Source organism: Phasianus colchicus, chromosome 2, assembly GCF_987193195.1.
Source record: "Phasianus colchicus chromosome 2, bPhaCol1.hap1.1, whole genome shotgun sequence".
NCBI lineage: Eukaryota > Metazoa > Chordata > Aves > Galliformes > Phasianidae > Phasianus > Phasianus colchicus.
The window spans coordinates 3,188,611-3,207,040 of NC_143437.1; the positions used below are offsets into that span (position 1 = coordinate 3,188,611).

General features: G+C 42.4%; 1 protein-coding gene and 1 long non-coding RNA gene across 2 annotated transcripts in view; one reads left to right on the plus strand and one right to left on the minus strand.

Moving 5' to 3' along the window:
• Nucleotides 1-18,430, minus strand: part of SPTBN1 (spectrin beta, non-erythrocytic 1) — a 126,356-nt gene that overhangs the window by 80,736 nt on the left and 27,190 nt on the right. The window contains exon 2 of the mRNA XM_090134547.1: nt 12,285-12,481. Within this exon, the coding sequence (XP_089990673.1) occupies nt 12,285-12,432 (148 nt within the window). The 5' untranslated portion in view covers nt 12,433-12,481. The remainder of the gene's footprint in view (nt 1-12,284; nt 12,482-18,430) is intronic.
• Nucleotides 13,345-17,575, plus strand: LOC149918818 (uncharacterized). Its single transcript, XR_016463823.1, has 3 exons — nt 13,345-13,491; nt 14,821-14,987; nt 16,800-17,575. It is a non-coding gene; the product is annotated as an uncharacterized LOC149918818 (long non-coding RNA).

An 18,430-nucleotide genomic window follows, 5' to 3' on the forward strand; every position in this document is an offset into this window, starting at 1 on the left:
AAGAATCTGTGCTGGAACTGAGTTTAATTTCTTCAAGATCTGACAGAGATGCTAGGATGCTATGGAGAAATCAGCATCAGTCACTGTGAAATTTTGACCTCATTTTATCTACCATCCAGGTTGGCATGTGGGCTGAACAACAGGTCCCCAAGCAACAGATGTGACAGACTTTGTTAATGATGATATCAGCTCCTTGGGATGGCCCCAATCACCGGGTGCTGCCAACTCATCTGCCAGAGCATTACTTACGCTCTGCTGGGCCTCCTGTGGACATTTTGAAGGCTCCACTTAACAGGTTGGTAGTAATTCAGTAGAAGAGCAAAGCAAAATGGGGACCTGCCTGTATTTGTGAAACTCTACACAATTGTATGTAGCAATTTCTTAAAAACGGGCACCCCGCCAGTTCCCATTTTTATTTGAGTAACATCAGACCTAATACAGTCATTTGCTGTTGATTCCGAATTAGTGACCCTGCAACCAGTTTACTGCTGTTTGTAGCAAAGCACTGAATCAATTACAAGGTTCTCACATGCACAAAGGCCTTTTTTATACCTAGTTTTCACTCATTCTCTTTCTTCTCTTTGACTAAGCCCTTGACAGTGCTAATTAGATTATTTGTTATGGAGTGGAATTAATACTTTAAAGGCCATAAATAGGATAACTTAAGTCACACTCGGGCCATTGCTTATCAAATCAACCCAGCTTGAAATTGTCCATGGTGCAATTCATCACTGATTACAGTGTTGGAGAAAACTAAGGGGCAAATCATGTGTTAACTTCTAGCAATCAAGCAAGGATTTTTTTTCTTTAGTTCTGCTCCCACCTTCCTCTTACAGCTCTGAAATACAAATTTCTGCTTGTATTCTCTGAATTGTACCTCTCCCATGGTGCATGACTGGTAATGATGGCCTGCATTACTTGTGCACTCGTTAGGAGTTATTAAATAAAAGCACCAGTGATTATCTACTTAGCCATAAATACATGCAGTAATGCAAAGTGTGACTTAGTTGATGTGATTAGAGCTTTGCAAAGCCTCAAGGAGAACAAGAGGTTGATTACAGTAACAGGAATGTAGAAGCAACATCTGGAGGCAGGTGCTTTCCCCAGACCAAAAAGGATCTGACCCAGGATCTGTTTTTAGACAGAACTGCTGCTGAATTGCTGCTTTTTTCACAAAGCAATTCAATGGAAAATAACTGACATTAAATCTGGCAAAACTGCCACCCAAATCCCTAACTATCAATGTTTCTAAGGTTTAACCAAACCACCACTTTTCTCAGCCAAAAAAAAATCCATAACCAAACCCTTAACATAATCTCAAAAGAAGTATAGACAAAAAATTCTAATTTCCAGGCTAAGGATCCAGTTCATAACTCTTCTGCAGAAAATAACTGCTAGGTTGGCAGCACGTAGCTAGAAATTGCCTGATAACCTCATCCAACCATCACTCTGTGCTGTTTTCCACCAATAAAGTCAGCCATTACTGGCTGGCTTTACGGGGTTGACAGTGAAGATAATGTTTGCAGTGGACACAATATCCAAACAGGCCCACCCACAAAATACATTCATTTATTGCAGATGTGAAAAACCAAGAAGGTAATTCACAAAATGTTCCCTGGGTACTATAAAATAAATGCGGGCTTTACACTGCTGTGTTCTGAAACAAAGATGTGATTTTACAACTTCACGAAAGACAATTATCTTTCTAATGGAAAGCAGAGTGCACGCCAGAGCTTACAATAACTACAAATCTGGTTAATCATCACCCTTGTCTTTCCTTCTTACTCTTATTTGCTCTTCTAAATTCTCTATGTGGTGACTAACTAGAAAAAATATCGCAAGATAAAAAGGATGATTTATTAATCTAAAACGCCACAAAAACTATATAACATTTGATTCTCTCTTGAGAGGGACTAAAGTTCTTACACAGCCCTTCTAAGGCCACAGTTAAGAACTCAAAACTCCCATCACAGTTGCCTTTCTTGAGTCCTCTTCCCAATACCTCAGTCTGCACAGTAAAAGGAGAATCTCTCCTTACATATGCAATAGGTCCAGTAAGGAAAGTTGTGGGTTTTTGGTTTTTGTTTTTTGTTTTTTTTTCTGTGGATTGTTCTGGAAGTACTTATTTTTATCACATTTGACAATTTGCATAAGATGAATCCTGAGGAGTTAGCTGCCTTCCCTGCAGTTCACACACAAGCTGCTGGAACGCAGAGGAGCAGCCCACACACCATGCACGAGTCGCTGTGCCAACTTCATTTTGTCTTCCCACTGCAGGTACAGGCAGAGCAGGTCTGCTCCTCTTACCAACTTGTCATTCCTTGGGACACCTGGCAACTATCTCAGAAGGTCAACTGAACACAAACTAAACAGAGCAGTTGAATTCTTCTGTTCAAAGGGAATTTTAGGTCAGTGGCAAATAGAAACTTCCTCAGAGTCCTTTCCTGATATATCTGGGAGAGCCAAGGGCATCACAATGGAAGGGAAAGGGGCAGACTGAAAAGCAGGAGACCGCAGAGACTTCTGTCACTAAAGGACCTGCACACACTTCCCTTCTGCCAGGCCCAGGTAGGTCTGCAGCAGCTCAGCCCTGGTCCCTAGTACAGACCTGGGCTCAGGATTAACAACAAAGGCGGCTCAAACCCTTTGGAAAAACTGACAAATCTGCCCATAATGTCAACCTACTACTGAAACTGGGTCAGTTCCATCTGGTTTCGAGTTTCAGAGTGAACAGTTTTCACAACTCCCAGATGAACAGGAAAGTTGACATGACTTTTGCAAGAGCATGTCCTTGCTAATCACAGCAGTGGAACACTTGCCAGAAAAGCCTGCAGAGAAGAGCTATTCTAGCATTTCGTGTCTGGAAAAGCTCGTGGCTTCTCTTGGTGTGTATTCCAGTCTAAATGGCTTTTTCTGAGCTGTATTGCTTCCCATATCAAAGCAGAGAAGAACTTCTGAAGTACCCCAAAAATGACACAGGTTTTCCTCGTGGCCCACAAAATGCACTCAGTTTGCTACCTGACTTAGATGAATAACTCTTTTAAAAAGTCTATTAAAATCAAGCATGGCACACAATCATGCAGTTAAGATACTCATTTTCTCTGAAATTTTGGTGTGAAAGCACTTCTCAATTTTCTTCCAGAGAAGAAGTTTTAGCTTGCTATTTTAAAAGGTGATGTTTTTATTGCCTCTCCTCAACCCCTCTCCTTCTCTGACTGAACTGCACCCACATTTATATGTAGAGAGAAAAAAGTGTTTCACCACTCCTTGATCTTTCCTTCCATTTGTCCTGTTTCCTTTTTTTTTTTTCCCCCCAGAATTAGACCACGAACACAGGAGGAGATGCACTGCTGCTGCATCATAATCACTCAGGCATGCAAATTCAATCTTCTGTAGCTACTGAGCCAAATGAAAATAGGGTGAAAACAATAAGCAGGACACACTGATCTTTATAAATCTCCATAAGTCAGATTATTTATTTCTACCATTTCCCCTGCTTCCCATATATAGTAGGGAAAGCAAGGAGGCTGTGTTAATGTTTGTAAATATATCCTAATGGTGACCAGCCACCTCGTGGGTGATAAGTTCAGGGGAAAGAAATAAGAAGGCACCTTTCTGCCCTGCCTGTTCCGTAACCGGAGAAACTCGAGCCTCTAAATTAGAAACCTCTGAACCTAACTGAGCTCCATAAAGAACCTGAGCTCCTCCTATACCTAAGCAACAAATTTCCAGAACAGCATAGGTACAAGCATGAGCTGTTCCTATAGTTCATTCAAAATAAACTGGGGAAAAAAACAGGAAAATGTTGTAAAAGAAAAAGTGTTCTTGTTGGTGTTGTGTTGTTTGCTTTTAATCCCAGATGCAGAACTATGAGCTGAAAGCTTCCTTTTGAAAATCAACATAAATGAAATGCTTCTTTCAAGAGAAAACCTCACCCACAACATTTCATCATCTGGCAAGTGCCTGTCATTGCAAAAAAAAAAAAAAAGGTTTAATGATTAACTGACTAAATACTAATTGTCTGACATAAAGTTATTATTCCACAACAAGCCACGTTTCATTCTCACACATGTACAAGAGCTGCCTGTGTAGGACATACATCCACCCCAAAGGCTTAATAACATTTAAAGAAAGTAAAACAATGTTAAAAAAACCTACATTGTGCAACATATAGATACAAAGTGATTGGGGGGGGGGGAGGCGAAGTGTTGGCACTGCTCACTGGAAGAGCTCAAAGCTAATAGGAAGAATGCTACAAACTAAAAAAGTGCCACTCAGAAGCAAATTTTCATCATCCTCTGAGCTAGTCCAGTCTCTGCTCCCGTTCCTGTTCATTTTGCCTCTTCCCATCAAGGCAATCTGGGTTTATATCTCTCCAGGATATTACCTCAAGATATGAATCAAAGCTCTGATCTGAGGGATGATTTCGTCACTAATCTTTCTCCATTAGAAGAACTCCAAGGTTAACAGAAATTAGTAAACATTTTTTAATCCTGTACTGCATTTTGCTTTGCAGTATGCTCTGCTAGACATTATTTATACTTCAGGGAGTACTTTCATGCAGTATCCAAGCAACAAATAGAAGGAAAAATGCACGGCACATTGCAGATTTGGCTGAATAAATAAAATAAACACAAAGACATTGCTAGTTAGATGCTGAGGACGTAAGACAAGAACACTCTTTTCTGCATACACATCTTTTGTGGAAATACATCTATTACATTGTAGATTCATGACTCATTTCTGAAGTGCATCCACAACCAAGCTTATCCCCGATAAAATAACAAATTTAAAAAGTGACATTGCCATTATTGGCACACAACTTCTTTAAGTGAGAACTCCTTTCCAATAAGACGATGCAGCAAAATATATAGAACAATCACATCAGTGAAGGGTCATTAACAGTTATCCCATGGTTTATCCATATTAAGTATCTCTAAAGCATTGATTCCAACAGCAAAGGTTAAGACTAAAAAGACTATAATGATCAGGTTTCCTATGGTGGCCATTATGGGTTAGATTCCCAGCTGGTGCAAGTCAGCATGGCCTCACAGAAGCCAGCAGGAAAATACCAGTCTGTACCAAATGACAACCTGGTTGGTCAGTCTCCTAAACCACCAACCTCTGCCCCAGCTCTGCTATTGCTCCTGGCTCAGCTCTCACTACAGGGAATGCATCTCACAGTGAGGCTTCTTCCTCTCTTTAAGCAGCTGGAGTAGGCAGCGTTTTACTCCATAAAGCCTACCATGCCTTTCCTTGCTCATTGGATGTTGATACAGAACACTGCACCTCACTCATCCCATCTCTGCAAGCAGCCAAAAGCAAATCCCCTGGTGCTTTTACTCTTTCCCAATGCCGTGGTGATGAATGGATGATGACAACTAAAATAGACAGGAGAGAGCTGTGCCGTGCCAGTGTGGGAGTTAAGCAACACACCTAAAAATCAGTGCATGTAAGGAAACACACCATGAAGGCTAGCACAGAGAACATGAGGTATGACAGAGCAGATCTACCTGCACTTTCAGGATTACCCTCATAGATATTCCATTGGTAAGATCCTAAAAGTAGATATCCATATGAACACACACAGAGCATACATACATCAGGTTTCTTCTTACTCTAAGTCCAGATGGCTTTTTATTATTTCATCATTTCTCAACTACAGTACTTTTTCAGATGTCCTACATTTACTACAAAAATGTTCTTCTACCTCATTTTGCCAAATTACTGCATTGCTGACCTTAGCATGGAGTCAGCCTTCTGTGAACTGAGGTCTGGCATACATCTGGAGATGTCCACAAGAAACTGTACTACCTGTGCTCTAGTCCAAGGACTTACTGGGATTCAGAGATCAGTCAGTATAGCCTCATTCACTGGCGAGATGCTAGGTTCTCCCAAGTGCATCTCTGACTGGATATTGCCTAGTCTTGAAAGAATGTAATCAGAGATGTAAAATGATTGCAGCTGTCAGACTTTCCACACTGTGAGGCTGCCAGCAAGTGCTCCTTTTCCACCCCCAGCCCTAAGCAGCTCAACGCCCATTTTCCAGTTCCACTCGTTCTGCCTGAGCAATGCCTGCTGGATCAGTTATTCACAAGGATGCAATCACTTTCATGCATCACTCTGTTACCATGCAATCATAAATACCATTCATCAAGTAGACAAGTATGTATGATTCCAGATAATTCACAAATTACACTCAGCACAACTTTCTTCACAAGCCTAGCTCCATGCTCAGGCAGTTCCACTGGTATTTGATCAGTTTGCAAAGATCTGGCTAATATCTCCACATTGTTTGTACACTACCCATTCACTCAAAGAGAGAAGAAAACTTCAAACTATGCAGAACTGATAACAAAACCATATTACTATAGCAGTGAGATACAAATGGTCTTTGTACTTCATTACATTTTTGATGGGATATCATTGAATCAAGTTGTTCACTTGAAAGTAATTTTATATTGTGTGGACACAGCGATGCCTTCACAGGTTGAAATTGGTCTACTCATTGTCTTTAAAATTGAAGTGCTAAGAACAAAATATTATCGGTTATCTGTTGGGATTTTTTTGTGATTTGTTTCAGAAAAATCCTCCACAAGTAACTTCAAAAGCAAATGCATTAATCACCAGTGACAGATGGGCTAAGCCTTCCTTGCTTATGAGAAAAGCACAGTGCTCACCAATAGGCACAGGCAGCACTGCAGGTGACATGCTACCTACAGCAGCCTCAGCAGCACCACACTTTCTCCCTTGATGTCTACATGACACATAGTATGTAAAACGTTACTCCTGTTTTCAACATGAGCCTCCCACAGATTCTGGTTAAGTACAGCAGCTTAGGAACTCCAGCTGAGGAACTGTTCCAGACAAAATCCAGAAGAAAAGCACTGGGTGATGTCCACACTTGCAAAAGCTTTTGGTGAAATAATTTCATCAACTTCTGAGCAAAATCAGATTTTTAAAAGTATGCACTTTCACATCTACTTGAAAGCAAGTTTGTACTGGGCCTTTGGCTGCTAAATCTGGACTTAAAAGCATGTTTAAAACCAGCACTATCCAGGCTCATGCTGAGGAGATGCATCTGCGGTTTCATTGCTGTATGGTTGTTTCTGTTTAGTGTCTGGTGAACCCTGCACATGCCCTTCAGAATTGACCTCCATTTGTCTCCCAAGCTTCCATACTATTGACAGGAATCAGTACGATGCAGGTTTCCTTTTCCTTAAACACTCCTTAGTAAAATCAGACAGCTGGTTTTCAAATGCTAGATACCTCAGATATTTATGAAACATATTGCAAGAGCTGATTCCCAGCACGCTCCTTCCTTCAAAACCAAAAAAATAAACAAAAACATTTATTCTCTTAAAAGCTAAAACATCGCTTTTCATCTTAAAACAAACAAACAAAAAACAACTTGAGACCTAAAACTTCATTCTGACTGAGCAGAATTCCTCTCTCAGTCGAAGCAGTAACAACTCTGCTGAAAGAGAGATGCTGGACAGCAGGGCAGCAGGTGCACAGTACCTTGCAGGAATACTGCAAGCACAAGCTTCCCTTTCTGGGGGTTCGTTCTGCCGTCTTTCTGTGCTGGTGCTGCTGGGGGAATGGCTTGAGGATAGGGCTAACAGGTCTCAAATGTGAGACAGCACAGATTTTCTTCACCTTCTTTAATCCTCAAGAAACAGGTATTCCTTTATTCTAAAAAGGAAACATTTCAACAGTATAACTTCAGTAACAATTTCAGTGGCTTTCCCTTTTTGCTTCTTGAGAATCTAAGTTGCTAGCATGAATTACAATCCTATTTTCTCTGCCTAAGAGGGCTAACTAAGGAAAGCTCTACTCCAAGAGCAGTCTTTTTACTCGTATTCTCCTATGAGGCTCATGAACACCATGAAGTGCAAAATTATCAAGTGTCCTGACCTATGCACAGTAAGCTAGGTGGAGCTGTAAAAGGAACATACAGTATCCCCTGCTCTGCCCTAAGGAGATACGCCTCTGTTATTTCATAAACTTTGAAACTATTTTTTATTCATACACCAGACAGCTGAGTCACAGACCTTCTGGTCACTCAGATGAACACAGATGACAAAATACAAATAAAAAGCAGAAAAGTGAAGACTTCTTAAATATTGAATTAACTAACTGAAGAAAGGGAAAGTTTTGGAGGTGACAATTCTTAAACTGCCTGAAATCATCTGAGATGGTGAGCACAGCACACCTGAATGTCACAGTTCCAGAAGGAGTGTGAAAAATTCTGCTGAACAACTGAACAGTTTCTATAGGCTTTCATAAGAGCTCTGAGAGCCAAGGTGCTGCACAGCAAATCTTGTTAGCTAATGGACGAAACCCAACACCTGAGGGTTTGTGAATGAAGAATTTTGCACAAACATGATATCTTTTTGGCTTCTACAGATCAGGTAGAATTACCTGGTCTTCCAGCAAAACCTTCTGAAGAACCAGGAGAACAAGGACAGGTGAAAGATGATTTCCTACAGTAGGGTTTCTTAATTTACAAAGTAGGGATCAGTTACCCTCTTCCCATATTGGTTGCACAGTGAGCGAGTTCAACGTGAATGGCAATCAATCTGGTTGTATATCTTCAAATCTGAATTCTGATTGAAAGCTGAGTTCCAAGGCAATTTTCTTTGTTTTAAACAGAATCCATCATTAGCATTATGGTATTCACAGTGTACAGACCTCTTTGATAACATCAGTTAGCTGCTGTGCTGATGTTAATACTTCTCTATTACTGTTTATCCTACCTGCTTTAACTAAGCTTTTCTCCAACACATTGCTCTGACCACTATCTCCTGCACTGCTCTTTAAATATTTCACCATCCTCCTAGAAGATGGGGCCAAACAGAATATCAAGTTCTGGCTCAGAACACACTTCTTGCTTACCTGCTCTCCATCCTTTGCCTCTAAGGTAAAGGAAGTAAGCTTCATTTGAATTACAGTAAAGTAGAATCAATACAAGATGGAAGCTTTACGGAAAAGGCATTTCACAGTTTGATGAAGAATGTGGACAGAAGATGCTTGCACCAACAAAAAAGTTTCACACTGAATACGTAGTCGGGCAGCATAAAATGCCTGTGGCAGTTATACTCTGGCATCTTATCAATGGGGGAATAAAGAGCTTTTTATTTTGAAACCTCTTACATTAGGATAAGGAGATAATGCTACATGTGTGTTTCAGAACACGCACGACAGGGTCAGTTTTTTGATTTGCCTCATCAGTTAAAGAAAAAGAAGACATACTAAAAGAAAGAGCTGGATATCACCAGGCAGTCACCTCTGGAAAGAAAATAATAACCTCTGGAAAGAAAAGTGCTGTTATCAGAAGATAGCCAGTCTAAAATGGCTGCCTTGGGACTCAGGGTGTAGGATGATGCTGGTGACATAAAAAGAACCACTGTCCTTTTAAGTCAGACTGGAGTTGGTTGTTCTTCAGAGACTTTTGGCCCTGCAGATGGTGCATGACCACTTCTGCCTCAGAGAGTGGTGAAATCTGCCCATTAAAGAAATGATGGCACAGACAAGCCCAGACTTTCACGCAGTGATTACTGCGTCTGATCCAGTGACAGGAAGCTGAATTACAAGACACCTCAAAAGGAGTCGGTCTCAAAGGGACAAAGACTACAGTGAGAAAAATAATTAGCATCCCAGCTCCAGGCTGAGAGTCAATTCCCTAGTGCTTACAACATGGAAGCACCTGCCCTTCTGGGGAGACACAAGGAAAGATTATCCACCAGAAAACATATGTTGAATAGTGCCAGAAGTAACACGGCTTAGTCTTTAACTGCAACCTCCGATGTGCAACACAAGCCTGTCCTCATTCCTCTCTCCCTTCATCATCATTAGGATTTCAAGCAGTGCAGTATGCTGCATGTTTTGGCAGCACGCAGTATTATCAACACTAAAGGTGCAGAACTGCAGGCAGGAAGCATATCAAACTAAAACAGTTGTGCATAAAGTTATAAAAAAGAAAATGCATCATACTCTAGGACAATGGTTATATATAGCTCTGAATCAAATCTTCAGCAAAATTATTTGCTTTGAAATTGGTATTTGTTCTAGGTTGACTAAATAATTCAAGTACTTTCCTTGCATTACCTCTTGAAGTAAGAGTTTCATGTTTATTATTCATTACTCAGGGGGGAAGCTTTGGTTGCTATAAAATTAAGTGCAACAACAGACAGCAGTAAGAGCAAGATGTGGGGCCTGAATCCTGCGAGTGAGATTTCTACTGAAGCACTTCCACACACCAAGAATGTAATAGCTCACATCTGCTAACGTTGCAGGAGTAAAACACAGTTTATCCTTAAATGAGGTCATACTACAAAGCTCAGGTCAAGATTCTTCTTGTTTTAGGCCAGTTTACACCAATCTCTCCTCATACATATCTATCAGGATACTTCTGACCCCACTTTGCACAGTCGCATCCCAAGTCTTGCATTTTACCTGTAAATGCAAATTCACACTGCGATGAGCTGCTGTGTATTTAACAAGTCTTCTTAACACTGTAAAACCTAACTAACACACACCCTTTCTGCAAGCAGTTCCAATAAGCTGATACAGATACTTCCCTCAACAAGGGTTACACGATCTGCTCTTTGCCCACCTGCATGAACTATTTCATTTCCCTGTTAGCCAGCTCCAAATTTGATCCTGCCCTGAGCCTGGCACACAAAGATGTTCTGCATCTAATGCATTCCCACAGCTGGCAAGAATAGGAGAAAGGGTACGCCACGCTTCAGACAGTCTCATTGGAATCACAGATTAAACACATGATACCTTTGTCTCAGTACAGCAAACTTAATAAACCTGCTTCAACTTGCTATAAAATGTTGGGTTTAAAACAGACTCTGTAACTAAAATTTCAGCAGTGGAAAGCTCAGCAGATTTTGAGCCGCTTTCCATGCTTACAGTATGTCCCACACCACCGAGGCATTTTGTTCAGAGGTCAGGAATGTGGGCACACTACCATAAAGAGTCAGGAAATCATTTACAGAATGCATAAAAATTGCTTTGCAGGGCAATGCCTCAGAGCTGAGAGGACATGACATAATCTCCTTGCTGCATAAACAAATTTGGTTAATGTACAACCTTCGATATGCAATAGTCAGATGTTTTAAGGAAAAGCAGATGCGCTCAAATTTAATTTCTCTGCTCATGAGAGTAACTCAGTAGATGACAGCACATACTACAGAAGCTCTGCTTCTTGGGGAAAAAAAATAATAGTTTCAGCATTAGTTACTAAATGACAACCATCACCAACTACCACATTCCTCCATTTCAGAACAGGCGAGATGCTCTGAACATCTCTAAATGGAGATATTTTGAAGCAGAATTTTGTTATCCTTCAGATTTTCTTTTCTTGCAAACTGATGCCATCACCAATCACAGACAACCAACCAAAACAATGTAAACACACAACCCAAATGTTTAATATCTGATGAGAGTAATAAATTGTGCATTATGCTAGTAATTCAAAATTCTAAATATACTACTATAGTGAAATATTCTCAATATTAATAATTAATATATTCTAAATATAATACTACAGTGAAATCAGATTACAAAAGTGCCAGAAATTTCTTACACAAACAAGGGCTTACTTATAACATAAAAAAGTACATACATCTTTCAAAAAATTAAATTATATTGGTTAGAATTGACATTTCAAGCAATTTATTTGGAAAGTTAATAGGAAGATGGGATAGTTACTGCTATCTTATCCATCAGGAATTTTGATACCCAGAAACTTATATTAGGGTATGCAAGTAGAGCACTGTTGTCATTTGTTGCCAGAGAAAATCAGCGTTAATTATGTCGTATCACTGCAGTCACCTGGTCTGACTGAAAGAACATCAACACCTCTGAAGGGCCCATTCAGGATAAAACAGATGGCTACCTATGTGAACCTTCAGAGAATACTGGAAATGTTATACTTTCAATTACATATACTGCACTTATCAGCCAGCAAAATCTAGCAGAGTAGTTTAAACAGATTAAACAAGATTTCTAGTACCTTTTTTGTTGTTTTTTTTTTTTTCTTTATTGAGACATCACATATGAGCACATCCTCGAAAACAATATAAAACCATCACGTCCTACTGATGTCAGTGGAAGGAATAAATACCCCAAATCTTTCAGTCAAACTGCACTTGTCCTCAGGAAAATTTCAGCTCTAGTTTAACAACAAGGCACAGCACTGAAGACAGACTATCCCATACTACCACTTGCATACAGTATATCAGAGTTTTGCCTATGTGATGAGCACTTACCAGCTAGGGCCTTGATGCGAGAGCGTTCAAACAGTCGAGCAGAACTATTTTCATTGTCCCAGTCATCAACATCCCAGCGGTTGTTGACATCACTGTACTGCTGCTGGATTTCAATGTTGTCGTAATCTGTCGCTACTGTTGTCGTCATCCTGAGTTCTCTTAATCTATTCTCAGCATCAGATTCTTCTTAAAATCCTCTGCAAAACAAAAGTACATAATAGTGTGATGCATTTAGAGAACATACGCTGGAAGTAAGTAGTAATGTTCTTATTGCTTAGTGATGAAAGCAAAACTTCAAGAGATTGAAGAGATGCTGTGCAGGCCCCATCCTTGAAGACACTCAAAATCAGGCTGGATGGGGCTCTGAGCACTGATGGAGCTGTAGGTGCCCTGATCATTGCAGGGGAGTTGGACCAGACGGCCTTTAAGGGTCCCTTCCAACAATTCTGTGATTCTATGCATAGACATTTGCAGAACTGTCACGTTGGACCCCCACACAATGGAAGTGGAACATACATGAAATGGTGCAGTAAGACATTTTCATAATTGCCATATTTATGAGCAGCCTGTCTCTTACAGATCCATGACTATTGACTGAAGCGTATGGTCACACAGGCAAGTCAGCTAAAAAAATCCTGAAGCGCAAAGAAAACCTCAACACTTCAACAAAACGGTGAAAACTGATGAAAAAAAAAAAAAAAAAAAAAACACAATAATCTAAATGCTTAAGAATCACAGAATCATAAAGGTGGAAAAATCCACTGGGATCATCCAGTCCAACCCCCAGCCCACGTCCCGCAGTGCCACATCCCCGCGGCTCTGGGACACCTCCAGTGAGCCCAGCACTCCCTGGGCAGCTGTGTCAGTGCAGAATCACTTCTGGAGAAGGAATTGTTCCTAATATCCAACCTGAACCTCCCCTGGCACAGCTTACAGCCATCCCCTCTCATCCTATGGCTGTTCCCTGGGAGCAGAGGCCGACCCCACCTCACACAGCCTCCTTTCAGGTCACTGTAGCCGCACAAGCATTTGACCAGCAGAAGCCTTTATAACACAGACCCGAAGCAGCATTTCTTGCACGCATACTGTGCGTCTGCTCCAGGGAATCCTGCACGACCTCAGCCGGCCCGTCACACACAAAGCAGGGCTCTGACCAGCACGGCTCCCCTTTCTGACTGCAATCTGCACGTACTCATCCGCAGTGCAGGTATACGAGCGCCTAACACCTCCTCCAGGGGAAGAGGAGGGAATGCTATAAATGGCTGCTAAGCTGTTTATTTCCTTCTGCTCTCGCTCCCGCCGTTGCCCCTGCGATGTTTAAAATAGCCGAGCGCACAGCGGGTCACGGCACGGAGCTCCGCCAACGCCGCGCCTTTCGCCTCAGCGCGGAGCCGGGCCTCGCGCTTCCCGCGCAGCGCCATCACCATGGCGGACCGCGCCGCTTCCCCCCGCCCCGCCCCGCCCCGCCCCGCCCTCCCCGACGCGCCCGGCGGCGGCAGGTGGCGGCGGCCCGAGCTCGCCGCGGAGGCCCCGCAGAGGCGGGCGCGGAGCCAGGGGCGGCGGCCCGAGGAGGCGGCGACGTGCTGCCCCCTGCCGGCCCGACACCTCCCGGCACAGCGGGCTCTTTGTGGGGCTGAACGGCTCCGACGGGATCGGGCCGCCGCTCGTAAACAAAGGGATGGAGCGAAGAAAGGGGACGGGATTAGAGCCGGCAGCACCAGGCGCTCGCGCGCTGATCCCGATCCAGCCTCCAGCTTGGACAAAAGCCTCCCATTGATTCCTGCACGCAGGCAGAAATCAGGGTTAATTCCAATTAAACCCGCGCCGTAACCCCGCTATAAACAACGAGCAGAGTCAGGCTGTTACGTAGCGCCAGCCCCTTTCCAACCGTCTGCATCCATAATCACTCCACAGAGGAGGAGATGTGCCCTGAAAAAGCAGCAGCTCAAACCGCAACAATAAAAGCAGTGGCCCTAAAAACTGGGTGCTAGTTCAATAGAGATGCTGCAAGCCATTGACAGGCTGAGAGAGCTGGGCTGGGCATGGAGAAGGGAAGGACCCAGGAGACCTGAGAGTGTCTTCAGTACACGAAGGGGCTGTAAGAAGGAAGGGGACAGACTATTCAGAGGGGTCTGCGTGACAGGACAAGGGGAAATGGTTTATAACTAAGAGAGGGGAGAATTAGACTGGGTATAAGGAAGAAGTTTTTGACAATAAGGCACTGGCACAAATAAAGTCAGTGGCACAGGATGCCCAAAGAGATGGAGATGCCCCATTCCTGCAGAAGGCAAGGCCAGGCCAGACGGGGCCCTGAGCACTGATGGAGCTGTGGATGTCCCTGCTCAGTGCAGGGGAATTGGACCACATGGCATTTAGGAGTACCTTCCAACTTAATAATGGTAAATTGAGCACAAAACGGGCCTGTTACCCACATCTATAGGGTTAGAAAACTTGCATTTTTGTGCTGGCCCTGCAAAGCTGTTACATTAAAAGTAATACCTGTTTCCACTAGCTGACACAAGCTCTCTCCTCTCAGGTGCCAACTGAACAAACAGCCACAGCAAGGAGGTGTAGACGACATGCAGCGCACCAATAAAAACAAGTACCTTGCAGCAAAGCCCTTCAATGATGAGTAGAAGATACCACAACTGAATTCGAAATGAAATAAACCAACCACCAGGCATTCTTCCAAAGTAAAGCCAAGTACGTAACGTGCCACCACAGCCCTCAGTTCATGCAAAAACTGTTCCTCTTAGGAGTCCTGTGGCAGCTGTGGTCCAGCCCAAGGCCCAGTGCCTCAAGAAGCAGCGTGAGGAGCCAAACACAAGTTCTGGCAGAAACCTCCACACTGCTGAACTGCAACTCCTGCAGTTGGGCTGAGCTGAAATCCCAAGTCTTGTTTTTAAGTTACGGATGGCCCTATTTGACAGATGGAAACACCGCCACTGTCTGCAGCTGCTCTACAGGGAAAACCTTTTTCTGGAGTTCTTAATGTAGCCAGGTTCACTATTAATAACCTCATATGTGATCTGACACCACAAAACTAGTTCTGCGCTTGAAAGACATATGGTGAAAAGTTATGCCCATGTAACATATATATGTATTACTCATATGCATCCATACGTTTTTTAAGCCTGACATGTTACTCACACTGAACTGCTAAAATTTATTTGGTTGCACTTCCACTGCCTGATGATCTCAACAGAGATCAGTCAGCAAGAGGGGCTGCATTGTTTACCATTAGCTTACTGCAGCACTCTCCACTCATGTGAAAAGTGCCTACTAACACCCTTGTAGGAAATCGCTATATGCAGGCTGGAAGCACGTGGACAAAAGAAAGCCTGCACTCCAGCTTACTTACAACTTCTGTAATTTAAACATCCCAGCCTGGCTTTAAGTTGGAATACCCACCTAATAAAGGAACAGTGTTTTCTATGGAGACCAAATGTAACATGATTTTCAGCTGCCAATATCCTGAGCAGTCTTAATAGGGAAGACTCCAAACAAACCCACCCTCAGAATACGAAGACAACAAGCAGACTGGTGACTAGACATTCCAGAAATGGCTGGTCCCAACTTCATTACAATTCAGGCAGACACTCTAAACAGCCTCTACACGGGGCATGAAAGCAGAAAATATGCACTGGGATTTCTCACCTAGTCCATGTCCTCCTAAACCTACACTGTATGCACCAAGGCCTCGGAAATGTTAGCAGGCAATTACAGGGATAGGTGAACTAATAAGGAGCATGCAATTACTCCAGCCCCCAAAGCACTCGGCACAGACCTGTCATGATGCAAAAAGATTTTGTAACTGAAGTCTTCTGTCTTCACTGTTGAACTGTAACACACTGTTGCCTTCTGCTGAGTTGACACAATACCAGATGATCTTATGAGAGTACAGAGATGAAACCATTTCATTTCAAAGCATTCTTTAAAATAGATTGCATAATTTGGAAGTGCAGGGCTTGGCGTTATCTTCAAAAAAGAATAAATGACTTCAAGAAAGAACCAGCTACCAGAAAAGCTTTTTCTCAGATAGTTTTCAAAGATAATAGCCAAGGGTCAGACCTTCTTTATTTACTTTCATAAATAAAGTAGATTCTGCTCTGTTTGTTTCTCAGATAATAGAAAACAAATAGTTTTATTCAGACCATCTGAAGAATGAATTCATTTTTAAAAAATTCATTGGCTACTTTCAAATGCAAAAATGTAATCCACTATATGGGCTAAGACTAATCACTAAGATTCTGCCATAACCACACATCTGGAATTACTTCTTAATAGTTGCATTTATCTTTAAAGTAAACATTATTCCTCCAAGAGTTACTATTCTCCTGTTGAATGTTCTAAGCTGCTGTTAGTTTCACGTTACCCTTACTACCTCACAGATTGTCAGGAGGTTTTATGATGTTATGATTACACAAAATGTATTTTGAACAGCGATCCCAAATGGTCTCATTACTTATGTAAGTAGTGTATCCCTTGGCTAACTCACAGTTCAACCTATTGCAGTTTCCCTGACAGTTAAGACAAAACTGCATGCGACTGAATGGCTGAAAGGGCTGAAAAGGGGACACGGGCACTTGCATCTTGAGGTTACTAGGCTGCGTGGGGCTACGAGAGCAACTGCTGTAAAAAATGACAGTGGTTTATCCTCATTTCCTATAAACCAGGTATGTGAAGACACCAAGATCACCAGCTGCCTCCTTTCTGGTAGGACTTTTTGAAAACTAAGGCTGGACAAGCACAGAAATTAATTTGATTACCCCTTTTACAGGTCTTCCACCTCCAGATGCTTCCAGCCTCAGCCTGTACTGCTTTTCTCCTGCTGGTGACTCACACCAGGGCAATTAATCCAGCTCTTAAGCAACAAATTCACTTGGACTACCTATTATTATTATTATAAAAAGGAAGAAAATCTAGTTAAGAAGTAACTAGACTTCATGTTCATTCTGAGTAATATTCAGCTTTCTCCTAACAGCAGCTCAATAGACAGCAAATATTTCTAACGTGTCATTTTGAATCTCATATTTGAACTAGAAGATCTGGAAATCCTTCCAAGTTTCCAGAATCCAGATACATCTTGTCTCCTCATCAGGGTGAGATTACTAACTTCCACAGAACTGGACTAGTCAAGTCAATAGGGACACATTAGGAGAAGCTCCTATTTGAGTGCAAAATTACATACAAGTCCAAACGCCCTCACAACGCAAATCCTGCAAGTATTAAAAAAAATAGAAATCAGAACTTTACCAAACAATGGAACTGGAAGGGTTTTTAATGTAAACTTCAGAAAGACTGGAAAGCACATGCTTCCATTCCACTCGTTCCTTAACCTGACACCTGAAGGAGCTGACTCCCATCCTGTCCTCACGCTCAGCCCTGAGACAACTGCTTGGTGTTACGTGAGCTGCAGTACACAAGGGAGAGAGACCTCATCCTCACCGTGTGGTTTAACAACACAACTGCTGACATTTGGGCTTCTTGTTTCAACTGCTAATCCAGCTGTAAAACAATAAAGGCACTACTATGGTAAGGCTTTAATTCCCCTGACCTACAGCATCCTCTCTCACATGCAAGGTCTGGATCCTGATCTCATCTTTTTTTTTTTTTTTTTTTTTTTCACAGACAGAATCACAGTGTTTCTGCATTTTCCGGCCCAAAAGCACTTTACGAATTATGTCTCTGCCTTCCTGTTTGCTACGAGTCAACCCTCTCACTGGTGCAGACTCCTCTGGCCCCGCGTGCTCTGGGATGCGGGGGCTGAGAGCTGAAAGTCCCTTGAAAGGTCACAGGAAAAGGGTGGACAGGCTGTGCTACTGGGGAGTCAAATGCCACAATCAGTGTGTAGGGCACAGACACTTCAGGAATGCACAAACAAAGCAAGACTGAAGACTCTGCTGCCAATGCAGGTTGGAAAAGTGGGAAAAGGTCATTAAAATCACGCAGCCTGTCCTTCACACTGTGAGGTCTACTTCCCACATCTCAAATAACCCGTCATCTGAAAGCTGGCAGATGGGAGCTCGGAGTTTTGCAAGCTCTCAGTTTTCCTCTGAAGTCCCCAGGATGCAACATTCTAGCTGGGAGACTGGGACTCATCACTTAAGCATCAAAATCACTTCAAGAGGTGTTCACACTGCTCC